Raw genomic sequence first — 27,976 nt, 5'->3', positions numbered from 1 at the left:
ATGGGGCGGCGGGCGCGGCCCGCGCGGCTGCTGCTCCTGCTGCTCTGTGCCGCGCTGCTCCGCGCCCCGGCGCGGGCCGCAGCCGGTGAGTAGCGGCCTCGGGGCCCGGCGGCGCCGCGGCCCTGCCCCGCGCGCGGCCCGAGCCAGGGCCGCCCGGGCGGGGAGGGCGCCCCGGTGCTCGCAGCGCGGGCGCGGGGGCCTGGGCCGGGAGGGAAGGGCGCGGTGGCCGCCGCGCCAGGTGCGGCCCGCGGGCGGGCGGGGGTGTCCGCGGCCGCGCTCGCGCAGCTGCTGGCTTGGCCTCCCCGTTGGGAGCCATGTAGCCGAGCGGCTCAAAACGCTGCCGSCAACGGAGTGGGACCGGCTTCCCCCGCACACCTGGGCAGAGCCTTTCTGGGCAGCCTGTGTCCCTCTAATGCCACTTCTTTCCCCCCAGCTTCTCTTGYGTCCCTGCAGATGAGTTCTTCCTCCTGTGTTCTCATCAGCTTCCTCCCTAACCTGCCTCTCCCACGCCCTTCTTTCCCCCATGGGAGGGGAGGCGGGTGGTCAGAGTATTTACTTGCACAGAGCCTTTCTGACGCCAGGGCACACTCCTTTGGTGGGCAGCTTTGCTGAGTGTTTGTTGCAGGGTGCTTCTAGGCCCTTAGTGTTTGCAGGTGGTAGTGTCATCTTTGGGGGTAAGTTCAGGGGGTTGGGGTTTGTTTTCATATGTTCAGTAGAAAGCTAGGTTGGGTTACTGTTAAATTAGTTTTTATTAATTGGATTGTTATTAGAAAGTAAGTGCGGTTACTGTAAGTTGATAAATGATGTTAGGCAGTGGTGCATGTACAAAAATATAGAAAAGAAGACATGTAAAGCTTGGTGAAGCTAGAAGCTATCTGTGTGGAGTTAATAGGCTATATAAGGAGAAATACTATGGTGAGGTAGGGCTGTACATGTCTTGTGAACCATCTGTTATGTGCTTGGAAGTTCRGTGAAAATAAAGGGTGTTGTTGCCTGGCATAAGCCCCATCAGTGGCTCTTTGTAGTGTGCAGAATGCAGCTGTTCAGACTGGACTGCATTTCCCCTCTCCAGGCTGTGCTTGTGAGTGTGAGGTTCTCATAGCTTCATTCTGCATTTCAGAAGCCCTGGTGTGTTCCAAACCAACTGAACAAGCACAATGGATGTTCCCCACGAAGATGCACAGAGCGTTAGCTGCCATTCCCAACCCAGCAACGGTCACCACGCAGCAGCGCTGCCGGTCAGGGTGCAGGGGTGGGTGCTGAGTGTCCTGCTCTTGGGAGCAGCTTGTAACAGAGAGGCCTTTCCCACTCGTGTCTGCCCAGAGCCGTTCAGCAGGGGCTGGTGCACAGACATGAAGGGCCCTTGGGGCAAAAGCAGCTCCAGGGCAGTAGCTGCTCCTGTTCTGGCCCSAGCTCCTGCTTAGGAAGGCAGCCGGGGCCTTCTGCCCTTTGTGTGATCATTTGTTACGAACATCGACCAAAGGGCTCCTCTTGCTRCTCCTTGCAGATTTTATTTGATTCCTGGTTTCTTCCTTGCTTGCAGGGCAAGTTCCCTCAAGATGACTGAGCAGGGGAAGTGATTCTTAGTTTGTGTTCTACCTCTCTTGGCTCACATCAGTAATAACTGAATAATAACTGAATAACTTTTAAGCACTCTTTCATTATTTTTCATGATATGATAGTACATTCACCTATCTTCAGGAAATTTCTGTAGCTGTTCTCTCAAGACTCATGCTCTCTGTTCTTTCAAGATTCATGCTCCCTGTTCAGTCTTGGACCTTTCAGATTTTTGTTATATAACTGCAAAATCTTCTGTCATCTTGTCTGATAAGGGTTTCCATTCCTGCAAGAGAGTTGGTGCAAAGGATAACTCCTGTAAATAACTGGCCAGCTCTTGCAAGGAGGATAGAAGAGATTTGTATTCAGGGTGAGGCCTGACCTGTATCTTAATCCTGTGCTTGCCCTAAAATGAAGGCACTGCAAAGATTGTAGCTGGAGCAATTTACTTGCTGCCRAGGATATTTTGGAACAAGCCTTGTGGAATAGATGGCAGATCAGGGTTTTGCTTTACTTGCACATATGCTGAAGGTTTCTGGAATACGAGCAGTGTCTCTGTTATTTCTTTTTTAAATTTAACAGTTGGGAAAAAAAAGAGCTGATCTAGGGAAGACTTTTCTGAAGGTTTCCTTTYCCCCTCCCCCTCTCAAGCAGCAGGATAAAAAAGCCTGTGTTCTGTTTCCCAGTGTGATTAGGTGTTTGTACAGAAAGAACAATGCAAGAAATAACTAAAAATGCCACAGGTTCTCATGTTCTCAAGCCTTGCCACTTGCCTTGTTATAGTGTTGCGAGCTTGGAAAAAGAGGCAGAAACAGGGAGCAAGCTGACTGTCAGTGTTGTGCTGGGGCTTTCACCAGATCTGTGAGATTTTCTGCAGTTTCTGAATTTTCAGCAATTTTCTGAAGGTGAGGGGTCATTCTGAAGTCAAACAAATAGCAGCTGCTTCCCTGGTAGCTACAGCTCTCCAGCTCATTTGTTCCTTGGCTGCAGCAGGGCTCAAGCTTTGGTGCTCTTGGACTTTCCCAGCATGAGAGTGGTCTCAGAACTTCACAGCCCCTCGTATTCCTACCCTCCCTCCGCATCTCCTTTGAAACCAGCAATTCCCCAGAATGGTAGGATCTTGTTTTCTCATTTAGCATAGGTTGCCAGGCTATTTTTACTCTGTTTAAATAGACTCACCGAGGAAAAGTGAATGAATTTTAAAGGTTGCTTTCAATTACATATGGAGTGCTGGATGCTTGAAAAAGTATTTAGCTTTATACAGTGCCCTAGAATCCTAGCTGGGCACCAAGACACATAGCAGTGTAGGTACTTTAGCATTGATTATAAATGAAGCTTTTTTAGCAGTCACCTGTTTCAGTCCTAAGTAATTTTGTCTACTTTTTCCTTTTAATGTATCTCTGGTTTGTTTAACAAATGGTAGGGATTAGCTTCCAACTGGCTTCTTTTCAGCAACTGCTTGCAGAATTAGGCAATCTTGGTGACAGCTTCAAATTCAGGACAAAAAAAGCTAGTTAAAATGTCTGTTGGAGTTGCCTGCGGAAAAACAAATGAAACTATCAGCCTTAATCTCGGAAGCAGGTGCACAAACATATTATCTGTGATTTTGTTCAGTAGCTGGGCCTTGAGCTGTTTCTGGGTCCAAATGTGACCTTCCAGTGACCGCCTTAACACTTTTGGCTTAGCTCTATCTTGAAGTAGATGCGCATTTATGAGTAGTGGGTGCATGTTAGCCAGCAATTTGGTGTGAGGCTGTAACCTATTACACCAAAGCTTGTATGATCATTACAAGGCTGCAAAGGATCCCTTTTCTAGTCCCATTATCAGTCATTACACCAAACATATCTGTTTAACTTAAAAGGGAGCCCAAGAGCCCTAGTTAAGCCAATATTTTGTTGCTTTAGTGCTGTTTTGGAACTACTATTTTGAAGATAATTGTGTGGCTAGAATGAAATGAAATGGGTTGATTTATTTTCAAGGAAGAAGAAATATTTAATGAGCGTGGCTTGTTCTGATGCTTCTTGCTGCTTAGTTTCATAATCCTTTTGCTGTGGATATTAAGTTAAAATAAAATTGTTCTCTGCTATGTGTGTGCAGATAATCTAAACATTTTGTATTGTTTTATAATTGGCTTTGTGTGGTCTTTTACTGCAAAGTCAGCAACCCCCAAAGTGAAATTAGTTAACTCTGGGCCATTCAGCCTTTCCAGGGAAGACCTTACTTTATCATCAGGTGCATGGACTAATTTTGACCAGATTTGGAGGGAGAAAAAAATAGCACCAGCCAGTACAGCTGTTAAAAATAACAAGATGCCTGTTCCTACAGTAACAGGCACTATACAAGTCCTTGGTATGTATTAATAGCCTTGTACAAACTACTAGGTAATTTAACTCCCTTTTCCCACACTRTAGAAGCAGTCTGAATTGCTTGGGAGCTTTAGACCTTGAAACTGCAGGCATGGCACTTGGTTTTAGGACAAGATTACTTTTTATGTATTCTTTAGCGTATACTTTTAATACTTTTAATGCATTTGAAAGCAGCTGTTTTGTTTCAGATGAGATGGTGATCTGAAGTGCTGAAGTTGGGTAGTAAAACTTCCTTCACGCCTTATTGCAGTCATTCCTGTCAGATTTCTCAAGCTGAAAACCAGTGTGGTCTCTGTGGAAATGTAGTCAGCCTAGATAGCTTTTTTTGAGACCTTTAGGTGTTTCTCCAAATGGGTGTGTGTTCATCTCGTGTCCTCCTTGCTCTTTTCAGGGTCTGTTTCATCTGTGCTGCTGGCTGTGCCTGGCTCTGAAGGGCTCTTTGCCTTTTATTGGTACTACAGGTTATAGCTGCTCAGCCAGTGCCTGATCCCGATCCTTTCTAATCCCGTGTCTCCTGGGAGCTAAACTTGTTCAGCTTCACATCCTGCTTAGCAGACTGTTATCTCTTGTTTCCACTGCYAGCAGTTATTCACCTGCACTTGATCCACCTTCACCAGCCACCTTCTTGGTTTTTATTATGCTATTCCAGCTTAAGGGCAACACTTATCTCTTACGTTTTGTAAGCAAGAGTTAGATTTCAGAGAACTGAAAGGAGATCACTTCTTGATCAAGAGTCTTTCTGGGATCTGGGTTCCGCCACGAGCCCTTGCTCTGAATGTACCCACARTTGTTTCCTTATGATAACACTAGAATCTTAAAAACTTCAAGTTGCTGAAATGCCACTTGTGGTTTGACCCTTCAGAGATAATTTGTCTCTGGTAAGGTGCTTCACTTGTGTGAAAATCAAAAATCTGCAAGTTGAGTTTGCTGCCAACTAAGCACAAAGTCAGCATTGTTGCCTGAACTTTTAGCATGCGGTATTTGTGGGAGGAGTCTTTAACAGCTAATCAGAGCACACAGTGTTATATCTCATGTACAATGCACCAGGACCCAGTTTAGATGCCTTTTGTATAAGTAAAGCATTTTTTTTTTAACTTATCAGCTGCTATAGGACATTCCATACCCCGAAGTTTCAGAATGGGGGGAGAGGAGAGGACAGTCCTGGATGTAATAGGAGGTGGTGGCAGGTTTTGTGCTTGGCTGCTCATTCAGGGTTTTGACCTGCTGTTTAGGTGTGAGTTCTACAGGGGGAAGAAAGGAATCTGGCATCTCTCTAATGTCATTTTGAATTCACATAAATGAGGTGGTGTCAGCTCCCTGACGGGTAGGAACTGTGACGTTTCAGCTGTGATATATTTATAAGGCTTTTGGGATGCCAGTGCAAGCCTAGTTATTTAAAGTAGGTGACATTCCTACTAAAGGTGCAGGAACTAAAAAAAATCAGAARGAGAAATAGCTCTGTGTAACAGTTGAGAAACTATCATAAATTTCCCAAATGACTCTCCTTCCCCTCTTCACTTTTTTTACTTTATAAYGGGCATTTATCTAATAGCCCGTACTGACAACTTTTCACATCTAGAATCTAACCAAAGATATTTTAGCCCTTTCAGATGAGCAATAGGGTTAATTAAATAGGGACAGAGCTCTTGACCACTTGTGAAGAGAAAATTTCTTCTGGAGGRATTTTTTACAGCTCTGAAGTGTCTGCAAATGTTTGAATGTGCCGGTCAAGCCAAATGAGCTGGTGCTCTCAACACAGTTTAGGTATGACTGAGTTGGGTGGTGCTAACATGACTTTCTGGTCACTGTGGAAGCTGTTTGTTAAAGTTGAGCTAGTCACTAAAAGCTGTAGCTTCTGCAGGTCATTTTTATTTGTTGCCTACATGCCTAACAGGTGGTTGAACTGGAACTCCCTGGACTGTGTGATTAACAAAATCCCTTCTCTAGTTTATCTTCCATGTGCTTTTTGCAATACCGGATACAGTTGTATTTGACATAACTTGATGAAGAAGAGGATCAGTTGGAGGATCAGGGGATCAGTTTTGATTCTTCTTGACAACTGTAGCAGGCTCTTTTGAAGGGTGCTKGTTAACTTGGAGAATATTTTAGAGAAATAGTACCATTAAAGCTCAACTCTTTTTTTTTTAAGTTTTTGTTATTTTTGAGAAAATTACTGTGGTAAATTATTTTTAATTCTAACATCTCTTATAGATGAAGAGGGAAATCAAGATGAGTCACTGGAATCAAAGGTGAGGGCATATGCCATTTGTTTTTGTGTGTGGAGTGAGAGCAAAGGTCTGAAATACAGGGCACTTAATCCATTTTTATACAGCTTAATCTGTTGTTCTCATGCTACATTAGTGTTCTTCCATGCAACAGCAGAACTACTGTTGTGTTGCCTCTTGAAATATCGTTCTCCTTCAAGGAACTAAAAGGAGAAGTCAGTGGGAGCTGACAAAGGTCCCTCAGCAATATACTGCTGATATTGCTAATTAAATTTAGTATGTTAGTATGTGTTTATATGTGAGCAGATCTTTAAAAAAAAAAAAGAAAACTTTTGAAATCCTGCTGTTCAGTTGGTAATCTTCTAAGTTATAATACGGCTGCTTTCCTTCAGTCTTTATCTGCAGAGGACCAGGTAAAGGACCCCTCCACAGGAACGCGTGTGGTAGCAGGTCAGATCTTCCTTGAGGCAGGAAAAACGGACTCTCAATCTGATGATGAAGAAAACTTCCACAGTCAAGAGGAGGAAAAAGAGAATTCCCTGGAAGAGCTGAACTCTCTGGAAGTGKCAAACCTGTTAAATAAGGATTTGGAAGAAGCAGAAGTGCAGAGTACAGGTAACTGGCTTGTCAGCAAGTTGCAGGAAAGATACATTTGATTAATTTTAGCATGTAGATGAACACATGTAGTTAATTTGTATGTATTAATGTGTGTGTGTATGTCTATGTGTTGTAGTTGTAGAAGGAGAAATTGCATCAGTAGGCATACAGCCAGCAGGCTGAAACAGAGAGTCAGTTGATAGAGGAACAAACCCAAATACGAAGAGAAAGTTACCAGCAGTGCATTTAGGAGCCTTAGGGCAATACCTGAATTGTATGTRAACTTCTGAATTTTCTAATAAACTTATGGTTTTGTACATAACTTTCCYGGATAAGCCTAATAACTCTTATTAGTTTTAAAAATAAATTTGCATATTATTTTTGACTTGCCATTAATGAAAAGTAGTCACAGCTGAGTACCTTAGCCTCTTCACCTAAGGACTATTTTTGCTTGTACAGAAAATAAACCTTCAACTTGAGCATTTTTTGTTAAGATTACCAGTATGTCTCAATGCTGAGTTGGGATGTGAAAAGAAAGCAGGAGTAGGCTCTTGATTCTGCAGTATTTCCTAACAAGCATTCTGCTGTTAATGCTGAACTAGTACACAGTTTAAAAATTGCTAACAGATTTAAATATTGCTGTAGAAAAGTGTGGTGGTGTACAGGAAAATACCACCTAAAATCCATAAAGGAGCTGACTGCCTCCTCTTCCCTCCCCCTTCCAAATAAGTGAGGTAAGCACCATGCTTATTTGATTATGTTACTGGTTGGGTCTGCCTCAGAAACAAACTTGAGGATACTTTTTATCGTACCTTTTATCGTACCTTACTTCAAGAAGAGTGGGAGCAGGTGCCTTTTCTCTAGTACTGCTTCTGCCTAAGATTTTTAACTACACCTATGAAAAAAATACTGCAAGTGACTTCCTAAAATCCTAAGTGTTCAAACATTCTGTGTGAGTTTTAGAATCCAGTATGAAGTAARTAACGTGGATTGGAGGGTTACTGGTTTCATTTTTTTCAGAATGCAGTTGTGAAGAGAAGGATGCCTGKGTTTTGGGTGAGAGAGCATTGCTAAAGAGCCAGCTGTACCCTGGGCTTTATAACTCAGCAGGGCAAGCATCTGCCTCAGGTGCAAATACTGCATCTCCTGAGTGAAAAAAAACAAGTTTCCATTAAGGGAGATTAAACTTTTTTTTTCCCTTCCCTAAATGCTGCTGCTTGGCTTTTGTGTATGGTGATAAGATTGAATTAAAAAAATTCTACGCATATTTTTTGAGCRGGARGGTTGGACTAGATGATCTCTAGACATTCCTTCCGACCTTGAATATTCTGTGATTTTCAAGTTAAGCAGAAGAGATTTTTTTTAATAATTTAGTAACTAGTACAATTAAGGCTTTTTAAGTCTTTAATCCTGTCATTAGGTTAGTTTTTCCAGTCATGAGGATTTTTGTATGTAAAGAAACTTGTAATTTTTTATAGTGAGTCAGGTCACTAGAATTGTATGGGTTTTCTATGTCAGTGTGGGACTTCATTGCTACAGCTTTTGCTGAAAACTGCCCACAGGGTTGCACAAAGCTATTTATTCCTGCTGCATCTGTTTTTCTCTTTGAGGAAATAGTTCAGCAATGTAATTCATGTAAATTTGCAGTTGAGTATTCTCCAACTTAACTACAGAATAGCATGGGGATATTTTTGGACAACATGTTAGAGTACCACATATTTGCTATAGGTGTAACTACTACTGAATCCTCACTTGCACACACAATTTGTCACAAAAGTAATTCCTTGTTAGTTATATGACCTAGTTTGGTGTATTTATTATTTAAGGGTACACAAAAAAAAAACTGTAATCAGCAGTTTATCCTGTAATAGCACTGTTTTGTTGCATAAGGGTTGGCATTTGTAGTTGTGTATGGGGGAACATTAGGGCTGAATTTGGAATTAGAAAGGATGAAGCTGAGCTTCTGAAGGATGAGCTGAGGAATAAATTTTATAGCTTTTTTTAGTTTTTTTAGCAAACTCATGTAGAACATTATCTGAATTCTTCCCCTGTAAGAGATAAGTAGCTAGACAGATGGGTAAAATTCCAGGTTCTGAGTGGCATTAGTATCTTGGACCTGGAGTTTGTGCAGACCACAGTGATAAGAGATCTCCTCAACCATAGTTATATGTACCCTTAGCATGACTTTGTGTATTGTGTCTTAATAGTTGCTCAAAACTGTTCCAGGCTAATTGCATCTAGTAACATTATTTTTGAATGCAGATTTTGGAGAATTTGGAAATTTTCCTTGTGTTTTAGCAGCTTTACTTGGGGGGAAAGGAGGAGAATATTTGCCAAGGAATCAAATTGCGAAGAGAATCTAAGCAAGTTTAACTAGACCTGGAAGTATTTCCTTATGTCTCAGAAAAACTGGAGCAAAACTTCTGAGCCTTGAAGAGACTCAAAAAAGTATAGCTAAATATTGCGATATCAGAAATGTTCAAGCTCTGATGCAAGAGAAACAATAAATCTACCTGTTTAATTTTCCGTGTAACCTAAATAGATTGCTAAAGTGGAAGTTTTCAATATCAGTGTATGCAGCAATATAAAATTTTTAGGAGGTATGAAGTAAAATTCTGACTGAAATTACAAGTCAAATATACTTGCTGCTGCATTAGTACCTTTAATAGTCTCTTTGTTGGTGTGGGTGCCTCTGTTTCATGAATACATTGGAGGACAGGGTTCATGACATGCAGTGTACTTGGTGGATAGTGAAAGGCAATGGAGAAAAGAGAAAGTGAAAGGAAAGGCAGTTTATCTTGRTAGTCAAAATACAAATGAGATCTCTAACAAAAATATTTCCTTTCTTTAGAATTGAGAAGTATATGATACTTCACACCTGTTTCATTTTCTACTTTTTTATAAACTGTATTTTTTCTAAGGAGCACTTGAGAATTGCTTTCTCTTTTATAAATTAGAAAATTGACTGGAAAAAGATAGTTGAAATGCAGATCTTGGAAGTTGGAAGACTAGCATTGCAGTGCTTTCTTGTGTATGGTGGATGGACTTAATTTGTGAGTTGAAGGAAAGCAATCTTATTCCTGKGTTTGTATTTTCCAGTTTTGACAGCTATTGGGGGCACGGCGGATGGTGAACCTTGCCACTTCCCCTTCCTCTTTCTGGAGAAGGAATACGCAGAGTGCACTGCGGACGGCAGGGAGGACGGCAGGCTCTGGTGTGCAACAACCTATGATTACAAGCAGGATCAAAAGTGGGGCTTCTGTGAAAGTGAGTAGTTGGATAGCTTTATGCACAACTAAAGAGTATTTACCTTAGTGATTACTGGACTGTACCCTTAATACATGACTAGGAGTTCTAGACCCCTAAAGAAAGAGCATTAAGGACCACCTGATGCTATGGCATGTTGGTGACTATAAAAGCAAAGTTCTCATGATAGAAATCATGAAAAAGATAAGAATATAATGCAGACATCTCTGGGAGCTCTTGCAGTGGAGGACTCTAAATTCCTCCTTTCTCAGTCTGCRGGAATATAGGAATTTGGCAGTGTTTCGCACTGTACTTGTTACACAAATGCAGCCTTTTCCCAGCAAATGTCTTGCTGAAGGAAGTGAGTTTTCTTTTTACAATTTCCTTTGGAGCATTGAAAGGAGAGACCRCAACCTGAGAGATCAAATGGGAAGAAGTTGTCTCCAAAGATGTAGAACAGCTATTTCAGATAACTTTTTGCTGTYGCTTGTGCTGTTCATTGATCTTCAGAAATATTTTTCTGGATATATTTTGCACTTATGTGTCCTTTAGGAAGATTGAGAGAATAACCTGGAGCTGTGTAATTGGAGCTTTTAATGTACTTTTTTCAGCTGAAGAGCAGTCTAATAAGAGAAGACAGATGCAAGAAGCTGAGGATGTTTATCAGACTGGAATGAAAATCCTCAATGAGAGCAGTAAAAAGGCTCAGAAGAAAGAGTAAGTGTATTGCTTCCATGCCCTGCAGGAGAATGACAATGTGGTTTGTCACTTGGGTTTAACTAATAGCAACCGATGTTTTCCTGTTTTTCGTGATGTTTCTGGGACTTAGCATTAAGTTATACAGTGATGGTGCTGAAATGGTTTAGGAGTGGTGGTAGATGGTTGGGAGTGGTGGTTTAGGAGTGGTGGGAGCCATAAATCAATTTGCTTTCCTCTAAATCAACAAAATACATAATCTTGACATGAGACTGAATTTCAGTACTTCTAAGACTATGTAGTGTGACTCCAAATGTTGACTTAATATACAGACTAGTGCAGTTATCTAGCTATGATGTATATGTAGCTGCTATACAGTAAAAAACTAAGAATGTGGTACAAGGTGATTGATATATAGCTATTTATATACACACATATATATGTCACTGCATTTCTTTCTATCCTTTCACATTTTCTTGCATTTCTGTTCTCGTTCTTCTTCAGTGATCAAGTAGGAAAGATGAACAGTTCTTATCCTGTTTTGTTTTTTTCCTGTTTTCTGATATTCTTACTCACCATAAAAATGTATTGAAATAGCACCAAGCTGCTGTAATTGCATCTGTATTACTGAATATTGCTCACAATTATTCAAATTGTTGCAATTACAACTGTAGTCATTAGTATTGTACAAAGTAGAAGGAAGAGGGAATGAAAAAAGAAAGAATGAAGTGGATGTTCATTCTGGTCAGTCTACTTCCCACTGTAATATCTCCATTTATTGATTAAATAGTTTTTGGCTTCCTAGTGTAAGTTAGACAGGTACCTAGTCACGTTAATATACCAGGATTAAACTTTTCTGCAGAGGGAAGGAAGCACTGGGGAAACTGAAGCACAGCTAGATGTTTTCCATCCCACCTTGGCAAAGCCAAAGCTAGAACCTGGCTAGTGTTTGTATACACTGAAAGAGAGCGGTGGTCCTACTAGGTACATAGCCCAGGACTTAAAGTTATTGTTATAAAAATGAAATAATTTGACTCTAAACTTTTAGCAAATCTTATAGCAGGGAGGAAAAAGCATAAGGCTTTTGCAGGTGTGGTACAGTTAACAGGAAATGGCTTTGTCTATTAGGTGAATCCTAGGAGCTGTTGAACAGCATAGATGTTTTACATCTGGAACAAATACCTATAAATTTATTGTAGACATATGGAATGCAACTGTTAACACAGGAGCAGAGCACTGCAGCTGTGTATATAGTTTATGCATGGGGCCTGCTTTGGTTGAAGCTGACTAGCAAACTCTTTTCCTTCAAGAGCATATCAGTATCTTCTGAAAGCAGCTGACATGAACCATACCAAGGCAATGGAGAAGGTCTCTTACGCTTTGCTGTTTGGGGACTACCTGAAGCAAAACATCCAGTCGTCCAAGGAACTACTTGAAAAACTAACAGAGGAAGGCTCTCCTAAGGGACAAATGGTATGTATGTCCCTGAAGTCTGCAGAAGCTTTTCTTCAGATTGGGCAGCTTTAGAGGGTTGTCTCTGGTACAGGGTAAGAACAGTAAGTGCAGGAAGCTGCCTTTCTCCTGTCTGTATCTGCTGCCTGGTTATGTATGACAGCAAGCAACCTGCTTATTCATTTTGTTTAAAAACTTAATGTGCAATCTTTGGTTCAGGCTTTGACTCAATCTTTTAGTTACTAATGTTTGAGCATTCCTACACCTGACTACTCATCACCCTTACATTTCTTAATTGTGTAATTTATTTGATTTGCTTTATAGATGTTGTGCTGGCTTTGAGGGTGCAGGAACAGTCTAGCAGATACTGGATAGAGGAACAGTCTAGGTTTGTGCACTGAAAAAGTAAAAATAAGTGGAAACACAGGATAAGTTGCATCTAAATGGAAACAGGAGTTTTCTTTGAGCCTTAAATATTAAACTACTGGTAATAGTGTAGTGATTTTGTCACCTAATTTCTTCTGTTATATGACTAACTAAATTGAATGTATAATCAAAACCAGATAAATGCTGATGACTGTAGGCAACAAATCCTCTCTGAATCTCTCCATTAAATCTTCTGTGGTTTATATAGGATTTCAGATGCAGTGGCTTTTCATCTGTAATTGTATCTTAAGGAGAGATGTAGTCAAGTTTATAACTCAGGAAATGATGAGCTCCTAGGGAATCCTGGCATCTGTTCAGTGGTCATTCCATTTCTCATGTGTCTTTGAATGTGTTGGAATTGTTTATATGTACAACTTCATATGTTTGTACGTTCAACTTCCAAAAAGGGGGGATTTCATGATGGAGTGTTGGTGTTGATCAGAAAGCAGGAACATGTGCTTTCCATAGAGGTCTTGTAGCTCAAACAGACTTCAGTTTTATTGATCTGCATTCATTGCTGTTTGCCTGAGGTCTTTTAGCACTTTGAAAATCGTCTAGAATAGTCTTAGGATGTTGTGATTTTAAGTGTTTAGTTGGATGTTTTATTCTAGTTTCTCGTTTGAACCACACAGCTGTTAACAGGTGTTCTGGATTCAGCAGTATTTGTGTAAATATTAAGAATAAAAATAACTTCTGAGAAAAGCTCAGGCAAGCAGCTCCTGACATTGTAACTACTTGTATTTATAGTCATAAATGCAACTAGCCTGCAACAGAGTAGACCATGCAAAGGTGTAAATTAATAGCATCTTGGACAGAAAATCAAACAGTGAAACTCTTCTGTGTCCCATACACTGGCAAACCTATGCAAGKGACCTGACAGATGTTGCTGATCTTCCCTTGAGGTCTCATTAAACTAACGAATTTTTAATGGTCAGAACTGCTGGATCTGCATCAACACAGACCAGCAGCTGGTGCATTCTCATGTTGAGTCTGTGGGAATGAGTTCTGGCACAGCACACTCAGGGCAGTGGTCAGGTGATGCAAAATTTAGATACTTCCCTTGTTAAAAAGGGCAGGAAAATGTGTAGATATAGCAGGTACCAGAGTGGGAGCTTTTAGCTGTTATGACTTCTTTGTATGTGTGTGTGCTCCAGGCAGTCTTGTGTTTTTCAAAGTATGTACTAACTTACACATTTACTAACCTTTTGTACGCACTTCTTAATAAAATCTTTTTTTTTCAGGCTCTTGGTTTTCTTTATGCATCTGGTCTAGGAGTCAATTCTAGTCAAGCCAAGGTAACTGGCAAATATTTTGTAGGTGTTCTCATATTGTATCATGTAGGCAAATGTTAAATAACCACTGGTTTTGTTTTAAGGCCCTGGTGTATTACACTTTTGGAGCTTTAGGAGGAAATCTGATAGCACATATGATCTTGGTAAGTAACAATTCATAGTGAATTTCAGTTTTGCACATAAAACTTTCCTCCCTTAAACTTTTAACAGAAGACTTGCACTCCAATGGTTTTATCTAAGTAAATGTTAGATTAGCATGAGTGTGATGGGTGGATCATGGTGTTTTCATTGTCCATTGTTAACTTACGGAAAAATCTCTGTGCTTAGCTGGGTATGAACATAGATTTAAATGGAAAAAAATTGTGTTTCTTTTGACTTAAAGCTTGAAGCATCAGATCTTTAATTCGTAGAGGGTGATCACAAATGAAAGGCAGAGATCTTATTGGAGATCCTGTTTTATTTGATGCTGCAATTAAAGACAAAGTGCAATGTGTTTAAGGAGAAGGGCCTTTGGGTTTTCACCTATAAATGTCAGTTTGCTTATTTGCTTTTGCCTGAATAATATAACACGTATCAGCTTCTGTTAATATTTAATGGTATCAACCGGTTACTTGTAAGATACAATGTCTTTCGCCTTCATTTTGTCTGTCTTGTCAAATCTTGCTCAAGTCATGGTCCTGTGAGGACATGTTTGTAACYTGGCAGGTAATTGTTGCTAGAACACCAGGCAGTACCATGTCTTTATAATTCCCTCCTAGGGCTACCGCTATTGGGCTGGGATAGGAGTCCTTCAGAGTTGTGAGTCTGCTCTCACTCACTACCGACTTGTAGCTAATCATGGTAAGGCTCTCTTTACTAGACTTCTGTTTCTGAATGATTTAAAAATACATAAACTTCTGTTAAATTTAGGTRTCTTATTTTAATGCCTTTTTTTTAGTTTCTTTAATGCTTTTAATTCTGAAAAATTGGCAGARTAATTCTCTCAGTGAACAACATTTTGAAGCTCTATAGAGATCTGTTTACTAGGCTACAATGTAATTTGTATTGAACAAAGGTGCCTGAAACTTTTCCTCATYTTTTTTGCAGTTGCTAGTGACATTTCTTTGACCGGTGGCACTGTAGTTCAGAGAATTCGCCTACCAGATGAAGTAGAAAATCCAGGAATGGCAAGTGGAATGCTGGAAGAAGATTTGATTCAATATTACCAGTTTTTAGCAGAGAAAGGRGATGTACAAGCACAGGTAAAATCAGGTTGACCTGATGGGGTGGGAAAGTATTCAGGAGTTACAGGAACAGCTTTATGAATTGTCTAAGACCTTAGAGCTTTAGTTTCTCTTCCTCCTAAATTAAATTGTTTGCTAGATATAGCCAAATACTTATTTCTCCTTTTAGGAGAAATTAAATAAGTTTTAAGTAGAACTTGAAGAAAAAATGAAGTTTTTTGTGGTAAACAAGTGTGAAAAGTTTACAGCTTTCACGGTTTAGGAAAGAGTATGTTGGCATTCATTAGAAACAAGCCAGACTAGTTTAAGGATAACTTTGAATGTTATGGTAGAAGCCTTGATCAAAAGAGCTGACATTACCAGGGAACCTCAGTTTGTCATTGCGTGTGTTTTGCCTGGCTTCTGTGTGCTGCAAGAAGCCCTCCTGAACACACAGCCTGGAAGGAGAGGAGGTGACTAACATGGGACATGGCAAATTGTTACAGTTCAGGTTGGTTGGATCTTGTTTAAGAATTGGGAGCGAGGATACAATTGGATAATCACTATTTTATACCTAGGACAGTTACTATTTTCCAGGGTTAATTTCTACTTTGTTTCAAACTCACAGGSGAAAATAGGACTGCTTTGTAAGCCTAGGGACGAATTTGTGCCTTCAAACTGTGGCATCTTTGGCCCTAATATAAATTTACATTTTTAGGTTGGCCTTGGTCAGCTGCACTTACACGGGGGACGAGGAGTAGAACAAAATCACCAGGTACCCTTTCTGTGTACTATGAATTCCTGTTCCACTTGTGGGGAATGGGGGCGAAGCATTTGAAGTATCATACACTAGCAAAGGCCACAGTGAAGCCAACTTTTGCTTAAGGGCTGCGATACAATTAGGTGACTTTAACAGCTTCCCTGAATAAAACTTAAGTATCTKTGTACTTTTCTGATTAATACAATGAACAGGTTCTTTGCTATGCAGTTAAAGACAACTTGTCTTAAACTAGAAATGTTCTAGAAATGTCCAAAGAAAAAGAAATCTTCATCAAGTAGTATTTGAAACTGACTCTGCATGTGTGGTGAGATCTACGTGCTGTACTGKGCGTGCATTAAAAATGATACTCTGATTTGCAAGAGCATTGTGCTTCCATAGCCAAAACTCTGACTTTATGCACTGTTTGCATTAAGTGGCCATAGGAAAATTTTCTGCTCGTGTAAACCAACCTAGCTACTGTTAAATAATTTACAATAGTGAAATTTTCAATTGAAACTTTAAGACTAAAAACGAAAAATGTAAAGCTAAAGATAGAGGTCCTGCAGGTTATTGCAGCTACCAACCAGGAATGATTTCATGGCCATCGTGTTAAAATACCTCAACTGACTGCTATGTAAGGGTTCAGAGACGCTGAGTTGTCAGGCTGATTGTGTCCAAGCTCCATGTAAAGTGCAAATAGAAACTTCCAATGTCCATCTTTCTGTGCAGAGTTTTTAGGGAAAAAAATATGCAGAACAATTTCTTTTTTCCTCTGCCTTTTGGAATACTGTTTACTGCTAGCTCTTGTTTTGAGGGAACACTGTAACATACATTAAATTTGATGAGATTGATAATTCCTGTCTATTCCCAGCCAAATATGATAGTTTAGCAGACTATCTATTCATGTCTCTTCTATTTGTAAGATAAGGTATTCAGATTGTATGTTAAGCTTGCCAAAATACTTGTTTTCTTCCTTACAGCGAGCATTTGAGTACTTCAACCAAGCAGCTAATGCTGGAAACTCTCATGCCATGGCCTTTCTAGGAAAGGTAAGATAAGAGCAGTCAAAAGTAAGGAAATTAGCTGTATTGCAGGAGAATATAGTAGGTAATTCTTTACTTTCTGATCTCAACATATCTTGAGTTTGAATGGTGGAGGTACTTGGTTTTGCTAGTGTTTTAGATTGTATTTCAAGATATGGGYATGATATTGTGTTACTATTTGCTTCTTTCCTTTAGGAAGATTTATTTTCAAACAGTGCCTTCTTTCCAAATAGAGTTTTAACTAGTAAGATAGTCTGATCTATAACTGATACCATGGACCTGTCCACCTGGTTGTATTCTCTACTGCATATGGGTACAAGGTGAACAAATGTGGAGAATGTTGCCATGAACATTTTTAATTTATGGGGAGATAATTCTCCATTGCAAAGTAAACCYTCAGGTGTTTTCTGCTTCTGAATAAGTTCTATGATGATTAATCTATACTAACATAATAAGGCTAATAGATTTCCTCATATGTGAGGTTAGAGTGCTTCATGACTTATACCCTGAATTGACTTATGCTGGGTTTTTTTTTCAGATGTACTCGGAAGGAAGTGATATTGTGCCTCAGAGCAATGAAACAGCTCTTCAGTATTTCAAGAAAGCTGCTGATATGGTAGGATCCCATATCTAACTAGACTATTTGTTCTTTGAATGTTATTCCTTCCTTCTTCCATGTATTCCTGATGGTAGCATTTGCAGAGTTAAAGCATAAATAATCCTCGAGGAAAGGTGGTGAGCTTGCAAACAATGAAGTTTTGAAGGGACTCTTAAGAAGATACTGTCTACATGTTTTCTTTATGCCACAGTTAGATTGCTGCTCTGCACCTTTGCCTTGAGCAAGGATCTCRTGTGCTCAGTTCAGGTGTTCAGCAGCAGTCTCCGGAGGGCCTCATTGCCTCCTTTGGCATTGACAGGCTGCTGTAGTATTTACTGCTTGAGGGGCACTAGTCAGTAATGCAGCCTCCTCTGCCCTGAACTTCAGACAGTTTCTCAGAGCTCCCATAGTTGTTCTGGGAGCTTCTGGCACATGCAGAACATCCCAAACTTGGAGAAGCTGCATATGGAAGTATTAATGCCTCTGCCTTTCTGAAGTTTGTATCCTAGACAACATTTTGAAATTGCACTGTAATTATAACTACTACTGTATACTTTGGGTTAATATCAGCTGTGTAGTTACTAGGAAAGAATTACCTACTGTTCTTTTCTCTGTGAATTATTACTTAATAGGAGCAATGATGAATTCTGTCTTAACTGTTCCAGTGATGTTAAAGAAGTGCCAATTTGGAAACAGCCACATGTTTTGCCTTTTTTCAGAAATATTCTCCTATGTTTTCAGGGTAATCCAGTTGGACAGAGTGGACTAGGAATGGCTTATCTCTACGGCAGAGGTGTCCCAGTGGTAAGCTTTGGCAGTCTCCTTTCTACTGATAGGTGATTATGCAATTTGTTGCCAACAAATGTCATCATGGGAGGGAAGTACCATAGAGAAATTATTCAGAAGACTTCTGCTGCATTTAAAAGTATGAGCATATATACTTCCTTCAACAGTTAAGAGAAGATGGCAGAATGTGTTASAGCAGAGTGATTTCTTGGTGATAGGTTTAAATTTATGGTTTAAATGTGAACTAAGAAATCTCAACTGTTTCCATTTCTTTCTTCTGATGMAAAGAAAACTGGAGGAATGCTTGAAGCCTGAGGCATTCCCCCTGTTTTTCCCCCACATGAAGGGTTTCTTTATCAAATGCTTTGTAGTTAGCTGTGCAAACAGTTATTCAAGCAGTTKAATTAACTGAAAGTTGAGGAAGTAAGTTAGAGCTTTGTTCTTAAAATGGAACAGAGCATTCATTTGACTAAGCCTTTCCAAGTCATGGCAGTGCTGTATGTGGCTACTAGCCTTCAGCTGGGCCACAGTGACACTAGCATTTGCTACATCTGAACTCAGGCTCAGGACGTTTCCACAATAGACCATCTTGTTGCAACTCTTCTGTAAGAAAAAAGGTCTGTCCACGTACATGGGCACGTGTTGGTTCTTCAGTTTGTGGTGGATTGCATGGCTATAATGACCACTCCCAYTATCCCTACAGAACTATGAACTGGCACTCAAGTATTTCCAGAAGGCTGCGGAACAGGGATGGGTGGATGGACAACTGCAACTAGGTTCCATGTATTACAGTAAGTGGCATCAAAAGGATGGATTATCAGGATTGGCCTCTGTTCTTTCACCCAGTGGTCACTAGGTGGCATTAGAGGACTAGAAATACTTAACTATGTGTAAGGTGATGTAAGGCCTTTCTGAATATTTGCATAATGTTTCCTTCTGTAAATTTTTAATGAAGTGCATACTGTTTCATGCAGCTGTCCTTTTTTGGGAGGAATGAGTAGTATTGACTTATACATTTTTTTTCTTTTAGATGGTATTGGAGTCAAGAGGGACTATAAACAAGCTTTGAAATATTTCAATTTGGCCTCCCAGGGTGGCCACATCCTGGCTTTTTATAACCTGGCTCAGATGCACGCCACTGGCACCGGAGTCATGCGATCCTGTCATACTGCTGTGGAGGTGAGGGTGTCTCACAAAACAAAAATCTCTAGCTTTCCCTTTGAAATATTAAATACCCTGAAAAGCTTTTAAAGGTGGACCTTTTACTAAATCTGGATTTCTGAGCTGCACACCAACCATTCTCCCTGTTTTTTCCCTCTGCAGCTGTTTAAGAACGTATGTGAACGAGGCCGTTGGTCTGAAAGACTCATGACTGCCTACAACAGCTATAAGGATGGTGATTCCAATTCTGCTGTGGTTCAGTATCTTCTTTTGGCTGAGCAAGGCTATGAAGTTGCACAGAGCAATGCTGCTTTCATACTTGATCAGAGTAAGGACTCTTAGCAAAATATTTAAATAGCTTAGTATCAGTACTTAAATAGTTTTTGTAATTTCTAAGTGAAACTTTTGTCCCTCTTCTGCTCTTCACACTGACAAGGAGTTAGTTTTCTTTGTACCTCTAAGGATAACGTTCTGGCTTAAAAAGACAAGATATATTTAAATTCTTCTAGGAGTTAAAAGAATGGAGGATAGTGAGAATGATTTACATGTCTGCACAGTGCTGTAGTTTCCCAGACTTTCTGAGGAGTTTTCACTTTTTTAATTACTGAAGTAGAGAATAATATTAGTTATCACATTATTTGCTCTGCGCACAAGCTGCACTTTCCCTTGTTCTGTAATTTGTCATGGCTTCTCAGTGTTTTTTTGCTTGTTGTACACTTGAAACAGATAAAGTGCCAAGCAATTGGTTCCCTTAGGCCTAGAAAAGCTTATCACTCTTTCACTGCTACTAAGCAACTAATTTTCAGATGCCTAAAACTTGGGGGTCACAGCAAAATGACAGAAATATAAATAACTTTTTTCAGAAACTACAAAAGACTGRTTTTACATTTGCTGTTCCTAGCCTAGTGTGAGCCAGAGATACAGAAAAGACAGAGAAATAGAGGTTTTAGTTGCAAGTGCTATCTTTTCTACTGTAGCACTAATTTGAATTATGAATATAAACAGGTTTTTTGATGTGCCTTCTGGGGCTTGTGTTTACATACTGTGTTCACTCATAACTGCATTATTTTCTTCTCTAGAAGAAGCTAGCATAGTGGGAGAAAACGAAACCTATCCTCGAGCCCTGCTTCACTGGAATAGAGCAGCTTCTCAAGGTAGGGCTCCTGCCTGAGGCTTGATAGCTAGGCTGGAGCGTGCCCGGTAACGGATACCATCTTTTTATTGTTATTATTTAGTCTCCCAAAAGAGTGTATTATCTTGTATGCAGCTGGAGACAGTTTCACCAAGCAGAGCCAGCTCTTAAGACTTATGTGGCATACGAGCAATTTCCCACTACAAGCTGGATCAAATATTTAAGTGACCTGTTCCACATCTGCCTGTCCAAGTCTTGTTCATAGTCTCCTTTGCTGTAGATGATAACTCCCAGTCATTCCACAGATACAAACTGTAATCTTCAAGCTTTTTTATACTTTACATTTCCAGTTGAGTTATTTAATAGAGGCACTAATGTTTGATTTCCAGATAATGAAAAAGGAGAGAAAGCTTGTGTTTCTTCTCRGCATTAGTTATATTCTGCATTAGGTTAGTTGCCATTCTTCATTCCACTAGCAATTATAATGTCATTGCAGTATACTTGCAATTCAGTGGTGCTGAAGAATAAAAGGAAAYTCAGATTTGTGGACATAGTGTGTGTATATATTGTTTCTCTCCCTATTCCATAGGGAATTATAGAATAGTATGGAAGTATTGAATAGTATTATGAAGAATTTGTATTGAAACTGACTTTCTAAGAATAGATCACTCTGACAAAATGCCTGTAAATACCCTTTTGGATGTTGGTTCTCGTGATAAATTAAGAAGCACTGTTTCCTACTCCGAGCAAGCAAAGTTCACTGGTCAAGAATCCAGCCTTGATATGCAATGAASCAGAGATTGTGCACTGGTGCATATGACCCTATCATAAAATAAGCAGAGAAACTTGGTTATTGAACACCTGTGAAGTGTAACTTTCACACGTGTATATGCACCTACATCATGCATCTACATCAATGTCTAGTAGCTGATTATTGAGCAGGTGTCATGCAAAGAGAGACAATGGGTTTGTCCAGAAATCTGCAGGACTACAATGTTGTCCTCTGAGTATTCAGTTACCAAATGATTACTAGAGACTGCTTTTCACGTCCTGAATATCTCCATTTTAAAAAAAAGTTAAAACCCTTARGTGTTACTAAGTAACTTAATACTATAGTCCCAGTAGTGCCTAAAATTATAAAATTATGTTTTCTTGAATATGTGACTATGAACAACAACATACAGCATTTTCAACTGATGATGTTAAATAGGAATGTGGCAGAGATTGTTGGTATTATTACTTTGGTGAAAAATAGAAAAACAGTTGTGCTTTTGTTATCTAAATTCAATTATTTCWAGAAAAGCTATTTACATGGGAGAGAAATAAGTAGGTGGTGCAAGCTGGAAAGGAAGAACTTTTTCAAAAGTCCTTTTTAAAGCAAATTCCTGTAAAATTAAAGACTCCTCTCTCTGGATCTTGGGAAATGTTTTTTATTTTTCTGTATTTTTCTACTCTTCCTTGATTTATAGGATATACCGTTGCAAGAATTAAACTCGGAGATTATCATTTCTATGGTTTTGGCACCGATGTGGATTATGAAACTGCATTTATTCATTATCGGCTGGCATCAGAGCAGCAACACAGTGCCCAGGCAATGTTTAACCTGGGTTACATGCATGAGAAGGGGCTGGGCATCAAGCAGGTGAGTAAGCTGTAGGCTAGYGGTGTGAGTCAGTAAAATAAAAGGTTAATAATGCTTGACAAAAGTCATAAGCAGTGATGACCTTGCGTGCTATATCATACCTAACAAAATAGCATCTGTGTGTGTGTTCTCCAGGAGCAAATGAGTAARTATATCTACTTCAAACTTCTGTATGTGAAGAAATGAAACATAGGCAGAGAAACTCTAGAATTATTGAAAACTGGCAAATAAAAGCACAGATTTAAAATCTTCTTGAGTGGTATTTTACAGGTTCTGAGGTATGCCAGACTGAATGTAGGCTAATTCCAGAGTTAGTATTTTAGGTTGTTCTTATTCTCCCAAACTTAATTTGCTTCCTACATCATAATGTTTTGCAAATGTCTGCTCTGTGCAGCTTTAAAAAACTAGATGCACTGGTGACAGTGGTAGCTTTTCYCCTCGAAGGACTGCAATTTCATTTACAAAGTATATTCCTTAAAACAAGACTCTATACYTGGTTATATTTGGAAACTTGATTCTTGGACAGCAATGAGCAATAAGATTTGTAGGCTCCTGTAAACCCTGTGAATCATGCCCTTATAGGTATCGAAATAGYAWKWMYYRMKYRRKWMWTRCTACTGCAGACATCTGTGAAAGGAGCATCAAGTATRCTTTTATAGTATCTAGCACTGGGCATTTACTGCATTCAAAGTGAAAACRGAAGAAGTCTTAATAGCTGTTTTCGTTAATTCAAGCAGTAAGTCCTATTTCTATTTGATAGTGTAAAATAGGGAAAAAGTTTTTACTGTGACCTTTTCTGTTTTTTCAAAATTGAGTATTATATCTTAATTCTAGGATATTCACCTTGCGAAACGATTCTATGACATGGCTGCTGAAGCAAGCCCAGATGCCCAGGTTCCTGTCTTCCTAGCACTTTGCAAGCTTGGAGTGATTTACTCCTGGCAGTATGTACGAGAAATCAATGTAAGTACTGCAGAACTAAAAAGAAAAGCAGCAAAGAATGTTGTCACAACTAAGTCATTGAAAAATAGCCATCTTTGAGAAGATAGAGAATTACTGAAAAATAGAAAACTGCTGAAACAATGATCCTTCTTACTTATTTTTGCAAGTGTATGAAAGTGCAATGTGCCCAGCCAATGTTTCTGTACTATTTCTCCCTTGAAGAGAATTTSCCTAGCCTTTTTGATCATTCTTATTAATTAGGATATGTTATCAGAGTTAAACAGATGATTCAGATGACATGGTGGTTGCTTAAAGAAAAAATATTGATTTAACCCTAATTTTATAGTGTCTGTAACAATCTCATTTGAGTCCAGTTTAATTTCYGTGAAGAGATGATGTGTTAGAATGGCTATTGTTCAGATTTTTGTGCTCAGTGATGGCACTGATACTTGTCTGAAATGTTAGGTGACTGTTATCCATATGATGTCTGAAAAGGTCAATATTCTGATATCTTACTGCCCCGGGGATTACTTGATTATTTCCAATGCTATTCCTACTTTAAGTAAACCAGTCTTCAGCAATTCAGCCAAGATTGATCACACTCAATAGACTACAACTCATTTTTTTTTCTGGACAATCACAATATTCTAAATCAATTGGGCAAATGTCCATGAACACTAACAGAATCTATTGGGCCACACGTGGGTATGTCCTATTTCAAGCTGGCAAATACAAATACATTGAGAATATCTCTACAGGGGAAGGTTAGTGGGTATTAACTGTGCACTAAGCAAATTAATCCAATCTAAAAGCAGTTCAGTCAAAACTACCAGTAAGTCATTTTGGTTGATAATGTGCCTGTGCCTTAGCTATGTGACTCTCAGCACTGGATTACATGAACATCCTGTAATTTAATGTCCTGTTGTTCACTGGCATCTGCTGATGGCTTCTGCTAGAACTGGACTGAGGGGCCRAGTTTGCTGTCTCTATGCATTTGGCATTTGCTCCTCTTGTTTCAAGACAAGTAGAATTGTTACGTATGCCATTCATATTTAAATTATGTTTCCTTTATTGCTACGTATCTGAAAGTCACAAAGCTACGTAGTGAGGAGTTCTTCTTAGAATAACTAATCTTCCATAACGTGGCTCATATACACCTTAAATTCCTGGAAATTCAAGATGTCACTGAGGTAACTAATTCTTCTTAGAGTAAAAAAACACCTAGARTCTTAAAATTACATCTTTGTATGTGAAAAAAGTCAAATTTAAAAACAACTTCTCGTTCTTGCTCTTTAACATGACCCTGTGGGTTTCTTGTCTCAGATCAGGGAAGTATTCTCGCATATTGACATGGACCAGCTGCTGGGGCCCGAGTGGGACCTTTACCTGATGACCATCATCGCGCTGCTGCTGGGGACAGTGATAGCCTACAGGCAGAGGCAGCAGCAGGCGCTCCCCAGAGCAGCAGGACTGCGGCCCCCGGCGCCTCCCCAAGAGCCACCACCAGAGCAGCAGCCGCCRCAATAGCAGCACGAGCCTCCACGGAAGAACTGGATTTTTCCAACAGGAACGACTTTCGTTGTGACTTAGGACTTTGGATTAACGGTCCCTCCCCCAAAAAGAGGCGCAAAGAAGTTGAGGGGAAAAAAAAAGTCTGAAAGCTGCTTAGAATGATGCCTTTTTTCAGGGAAAAGAAACTTCTTTTGAAACTGATTCGAATGTTATTTCAGTGCCAATGGAATAACACTATGGCTTTTTCCATGGAAGCACAAGTGTGCTACTACAAAAATGTTGCCTGCTGTATCTAGTTGCTCTTTATTCAAAGTCTTTTTCATCTCCTAGAGAGCAGAAGATGAGTGTTGGAAGGTTTTGCCTACCTGATAGAAGCTACCCTATTTAAAAAATATATATGACCAGTTTAAGTTCCAGAGGCTTAAAATATGTGAAGTCAAAGATATAAGTCCTACAATTCTAATTTTTTTCTTAATATTTCTTAATAGAGTTTGGTCTCTTATGTTGTCTTGGGTGGTTTAATGTGGTTTATTCATAAAAATCCCAAACTAAGCCAGCAAACAAATCACTCTAACTTTGTGCTGTTGTTGCAAGTTATTTTCCTCTGTTGACTTCAGCGTAGTCAGTAGCCAGTACGTAGCCCAGGAGTTTGCTTGGGACAGATTGGGCTTTTAGGACTAGTCAGTTGAAGCTGTATACACAGGGCCCAGACTTCTCCCCTTTCTAAAACTTTTGGAGTTCATATGTAACTTGCCATCCCTCCTGAAATAAAGATAAGATGCTAGTATTCGTAAACAGCTTGCACCTAGCGAGGCTTGGGCTAGATTGCAGAAATTGGCAGTATTAGGATGGACATTGAAGAGAGGAGAGAGGCAGAAGTCTTCTTGGTGAGTCAGCTTTCCTGTATTTACATGTGAAAGTCTTGTTTAATCCCAGCAAGTGACCTGCTTAGCAAGAAGGGGTTCGTGCAGCAGAAGTGGATCTGGTGTCTTCATGCATGTTTCCTGCTCAAGTTTGCCCAAGTRGCAAACTGTGAAGCAGCGAGGACTCGGGGCAGTAGTGCAGAGGTGCAGCTGGGTGGTTTAACAAACGCTAGATGACAGCAGTGCTCTGGCTGTGGCCTAGTTCCCCTGTCCTTGGCATATCATGGAGGGCCAGAAAGACATTCCTAAATAGCTAGGCCATCTGAGGATCCCTTTTAATGACAACAACAAAAAAAAAAAAAGACACAAGTGACTAATTTTTTGTGGCTTCTTGATGTACCACCAGGTCGGTGCAGAGGTCTTCTGGTAGGAGTAAAGAAATGACCTGTGGATTGATGTTTTTTTAGACTGCAGTAAGAGCCTTGACTTTTCTTTGAACTATCATTTGGGGGGKAGGAGAGGGCAAAATAGCTCTTTGGGACAAGAAATACAGATATTTCTGTTCCTTTCTGTTCAATAAGTTAATTTTTTTTCTGTATTAGCATTAAACTCTCTGAATATGCTCTCAGAGTAATGAAATATGAATAGGGAGGTCTTGCTTTCTGACAAAATTTGTTGCATTTAAAGGATTACAGGCTTCCTTTCATGCACAAGCTTTTTTTCTTCAGTGGATTGGCAGCAACATATCAATATGCTGTAGAATTGAGATGTCTGTATGACTTTATACTTAATGCAGTTGTAAGGAGACCATTGCACAATATATCTGCAGTTTGGGAACAACGGTAAGAAATCCACTGTCTTGGAAACTGAAATGTTATCAGTGACTAGTATTAAAATACAAGTAGTGCTTCTGAGTGCTTAGAAGTGCTGATGCTGGTTATGTGCTGACAAATTTTTGATGTTAGTGTGGGGGATGCAGCGTGATAAGAGCAATGTTGTGTTTCAGTCCCAATTATCATTAGCAAATGAACAGTATTGAGCTTAAATATAGTGTCGAAAGTGTACAGCACTCTCCAGCTCCATTTCTAAGATCTCCGTGATTTCTGAACACTTCCTCTGAAGTATTTTTACCTCTGTCACTTAATAGCTCTTTTTAGTTCAGCATGAATAAATTAATTGTATGGAAGCTGTTTTCTCCAGTTAACTGCCATTGGTTCATTGGTATTGGTCTTTTAGTATGTTTAACAATTTTGTTATGACTTTCTTAATCTTAAAGTTTTTCTTGTGTTTAATCTGTGATAACTAAATTATAAAAATTCTATCCTAATTGCATGAGAATCTCTCATTGTTGCTGCTATGTGAGAGTCTTAGAGCTGACTGTTCACTGAACTGTTGTATTTTACACCCAAGGAATCAGCAAAACCAATTGAAGATCAGTAAGTTGTTTCACTTGAACTGCTTTTTGAAGAAGCAATAGGGAAGTCCTGCTCTTTCCCTTCCCACCAAATTGCTGCCACTTAACTTTTTCAGATGGCATTCATCTGAGGTGTGGTAGTGGTAGATACCATGAGTAATAGCAAGTTTGCTCAGGGACTAAAGTGCATACGTTTTCTAAATCTGCCTAKAACATCACTGAAGTTTTTCTGACAATCCCCTGCTAGACTTTTTGAAACTTGCATCTGGAGAGAAGCGCGTATGACTCTTACTAGCGATCTTTTGTGTTGTGCACCCAGTTCATCAGACAGCTTCTTTCCTATGGGAGATGGGTTTTACTGGAGTGAAGTACCCTTCCCTTGTTGTAGCACACGTATTGTCTTATACTTTATATGCAGGAGTAGTTTAGAAGGGAAACTAAGGGCTGCCTTCCTAGGAATGTGCAGTGTGCATCTGAATGGAAGAATCGTCATCTTTACTAGGGAAATACCCTGGGTTTGACTTTCTCAAACATGTCCTCTCTGCATGGAGAATAGAACAAGAGAGCAGGAGCTGTTGTCAGTAGCAGCTCTGCATGTAGAAGAGCAGTGGAAAGATGATTTAAGGGGAAAATGTTGTGCAGCATCTCAAATGACTAATCAAACACATCAACTATGATAGCAGTTTGAAAAAAATAGCATTGAACTGTTGTGGAAGAGGGACTCTAGTTCTTCCCTCTGGTGCAGTTTGACTCAGAGCTTAGTCTGTTAATACTTCTTGCTTTATATTGTCTGTCAGAGGACAATGTAGTGGAAGATACAGTCTTTGATTATAAATATCCCCAAGACTTTTGAGACAATTTTACTTGTTTTTTAGTTATATTCTGTAAGGCATCAGCTCTTTTTGATTAAATTTGCAAAAAAAAAAAAATCTATAAAATGTTTGAGGAAGAATATTGAAACTTGGCTGTGAAAGGACTTTTAAAACTATGCATTATCTAGCTTCCACCTACTATGTGGCTAGACTTTGACCTATAAAAGGATTATTACAGGAGACTACACTCCC

At 39.6% G+C, this 27,976-nt stretch overlaps 1 protein-coding gene across 1 annotated transcript; it reads left to right on the top strand.

Moving 5' to 3' along the window:
- Positions 1–27,959, top strand: SEL1L (SEL1L, ERAD E3 ligase adaptor subunit). The gene is made up of 21 exons (XM_026048311.1): positions 1–85; positions 6,135–6,172; positions 6,541–6,763; positions 9,845–10,012; positions 10,603–10,708; positions 11,998–12,160; positions 13,807–13,860; positions 13,941–14,000; positions 14,616–14,697; positions 14,944–15,098; positions 15,778–15,834; positions 16,800–16,868; positions 17,401–17,478; positions 18,202–18,264; positions 18,950–19,037; positions 19,277–19,425; positions 19,570–19,735; positions 20,487–20,561; positions 22,009–22,181; positions 23,016–23,144; positions 24,447–27,959. The coding sequence occupies exons 1-21, from the start codon at positions 1–3 to the stop codon at positions 24,648–24,650; spliced, it is 2,385 nt and encodes a 794-aa protein (XP_025904096.1). The 3' UTR covers positions 24,651–27,959.
- Positions 27,960–27,976: the final 17 nt, after the last annotated feature.

The sequence above is a fragment of the Nothoprocta perdicaria genome, unplaced genomic scaffold (genome assembly GCF_003342845.1).
Source record: "Nothoprocta perdicaria isolate Ctin4 unplaced genomic scaffold, notPer1 scaffold_53, whole genome shotgun sequence".
NCBI classification, from domain to species: Eukaryota; Metazoa; Chordata; class Aves; order Tinamiformes; family Tinamidae; genus Nothoprocta; species Nothoprocta perdicaria.
The sequence above is the reverse complement of the archived record's forward strand: the minus strand, read 5'-3'. Positions and strand labels throughout refer to the sequence as shown.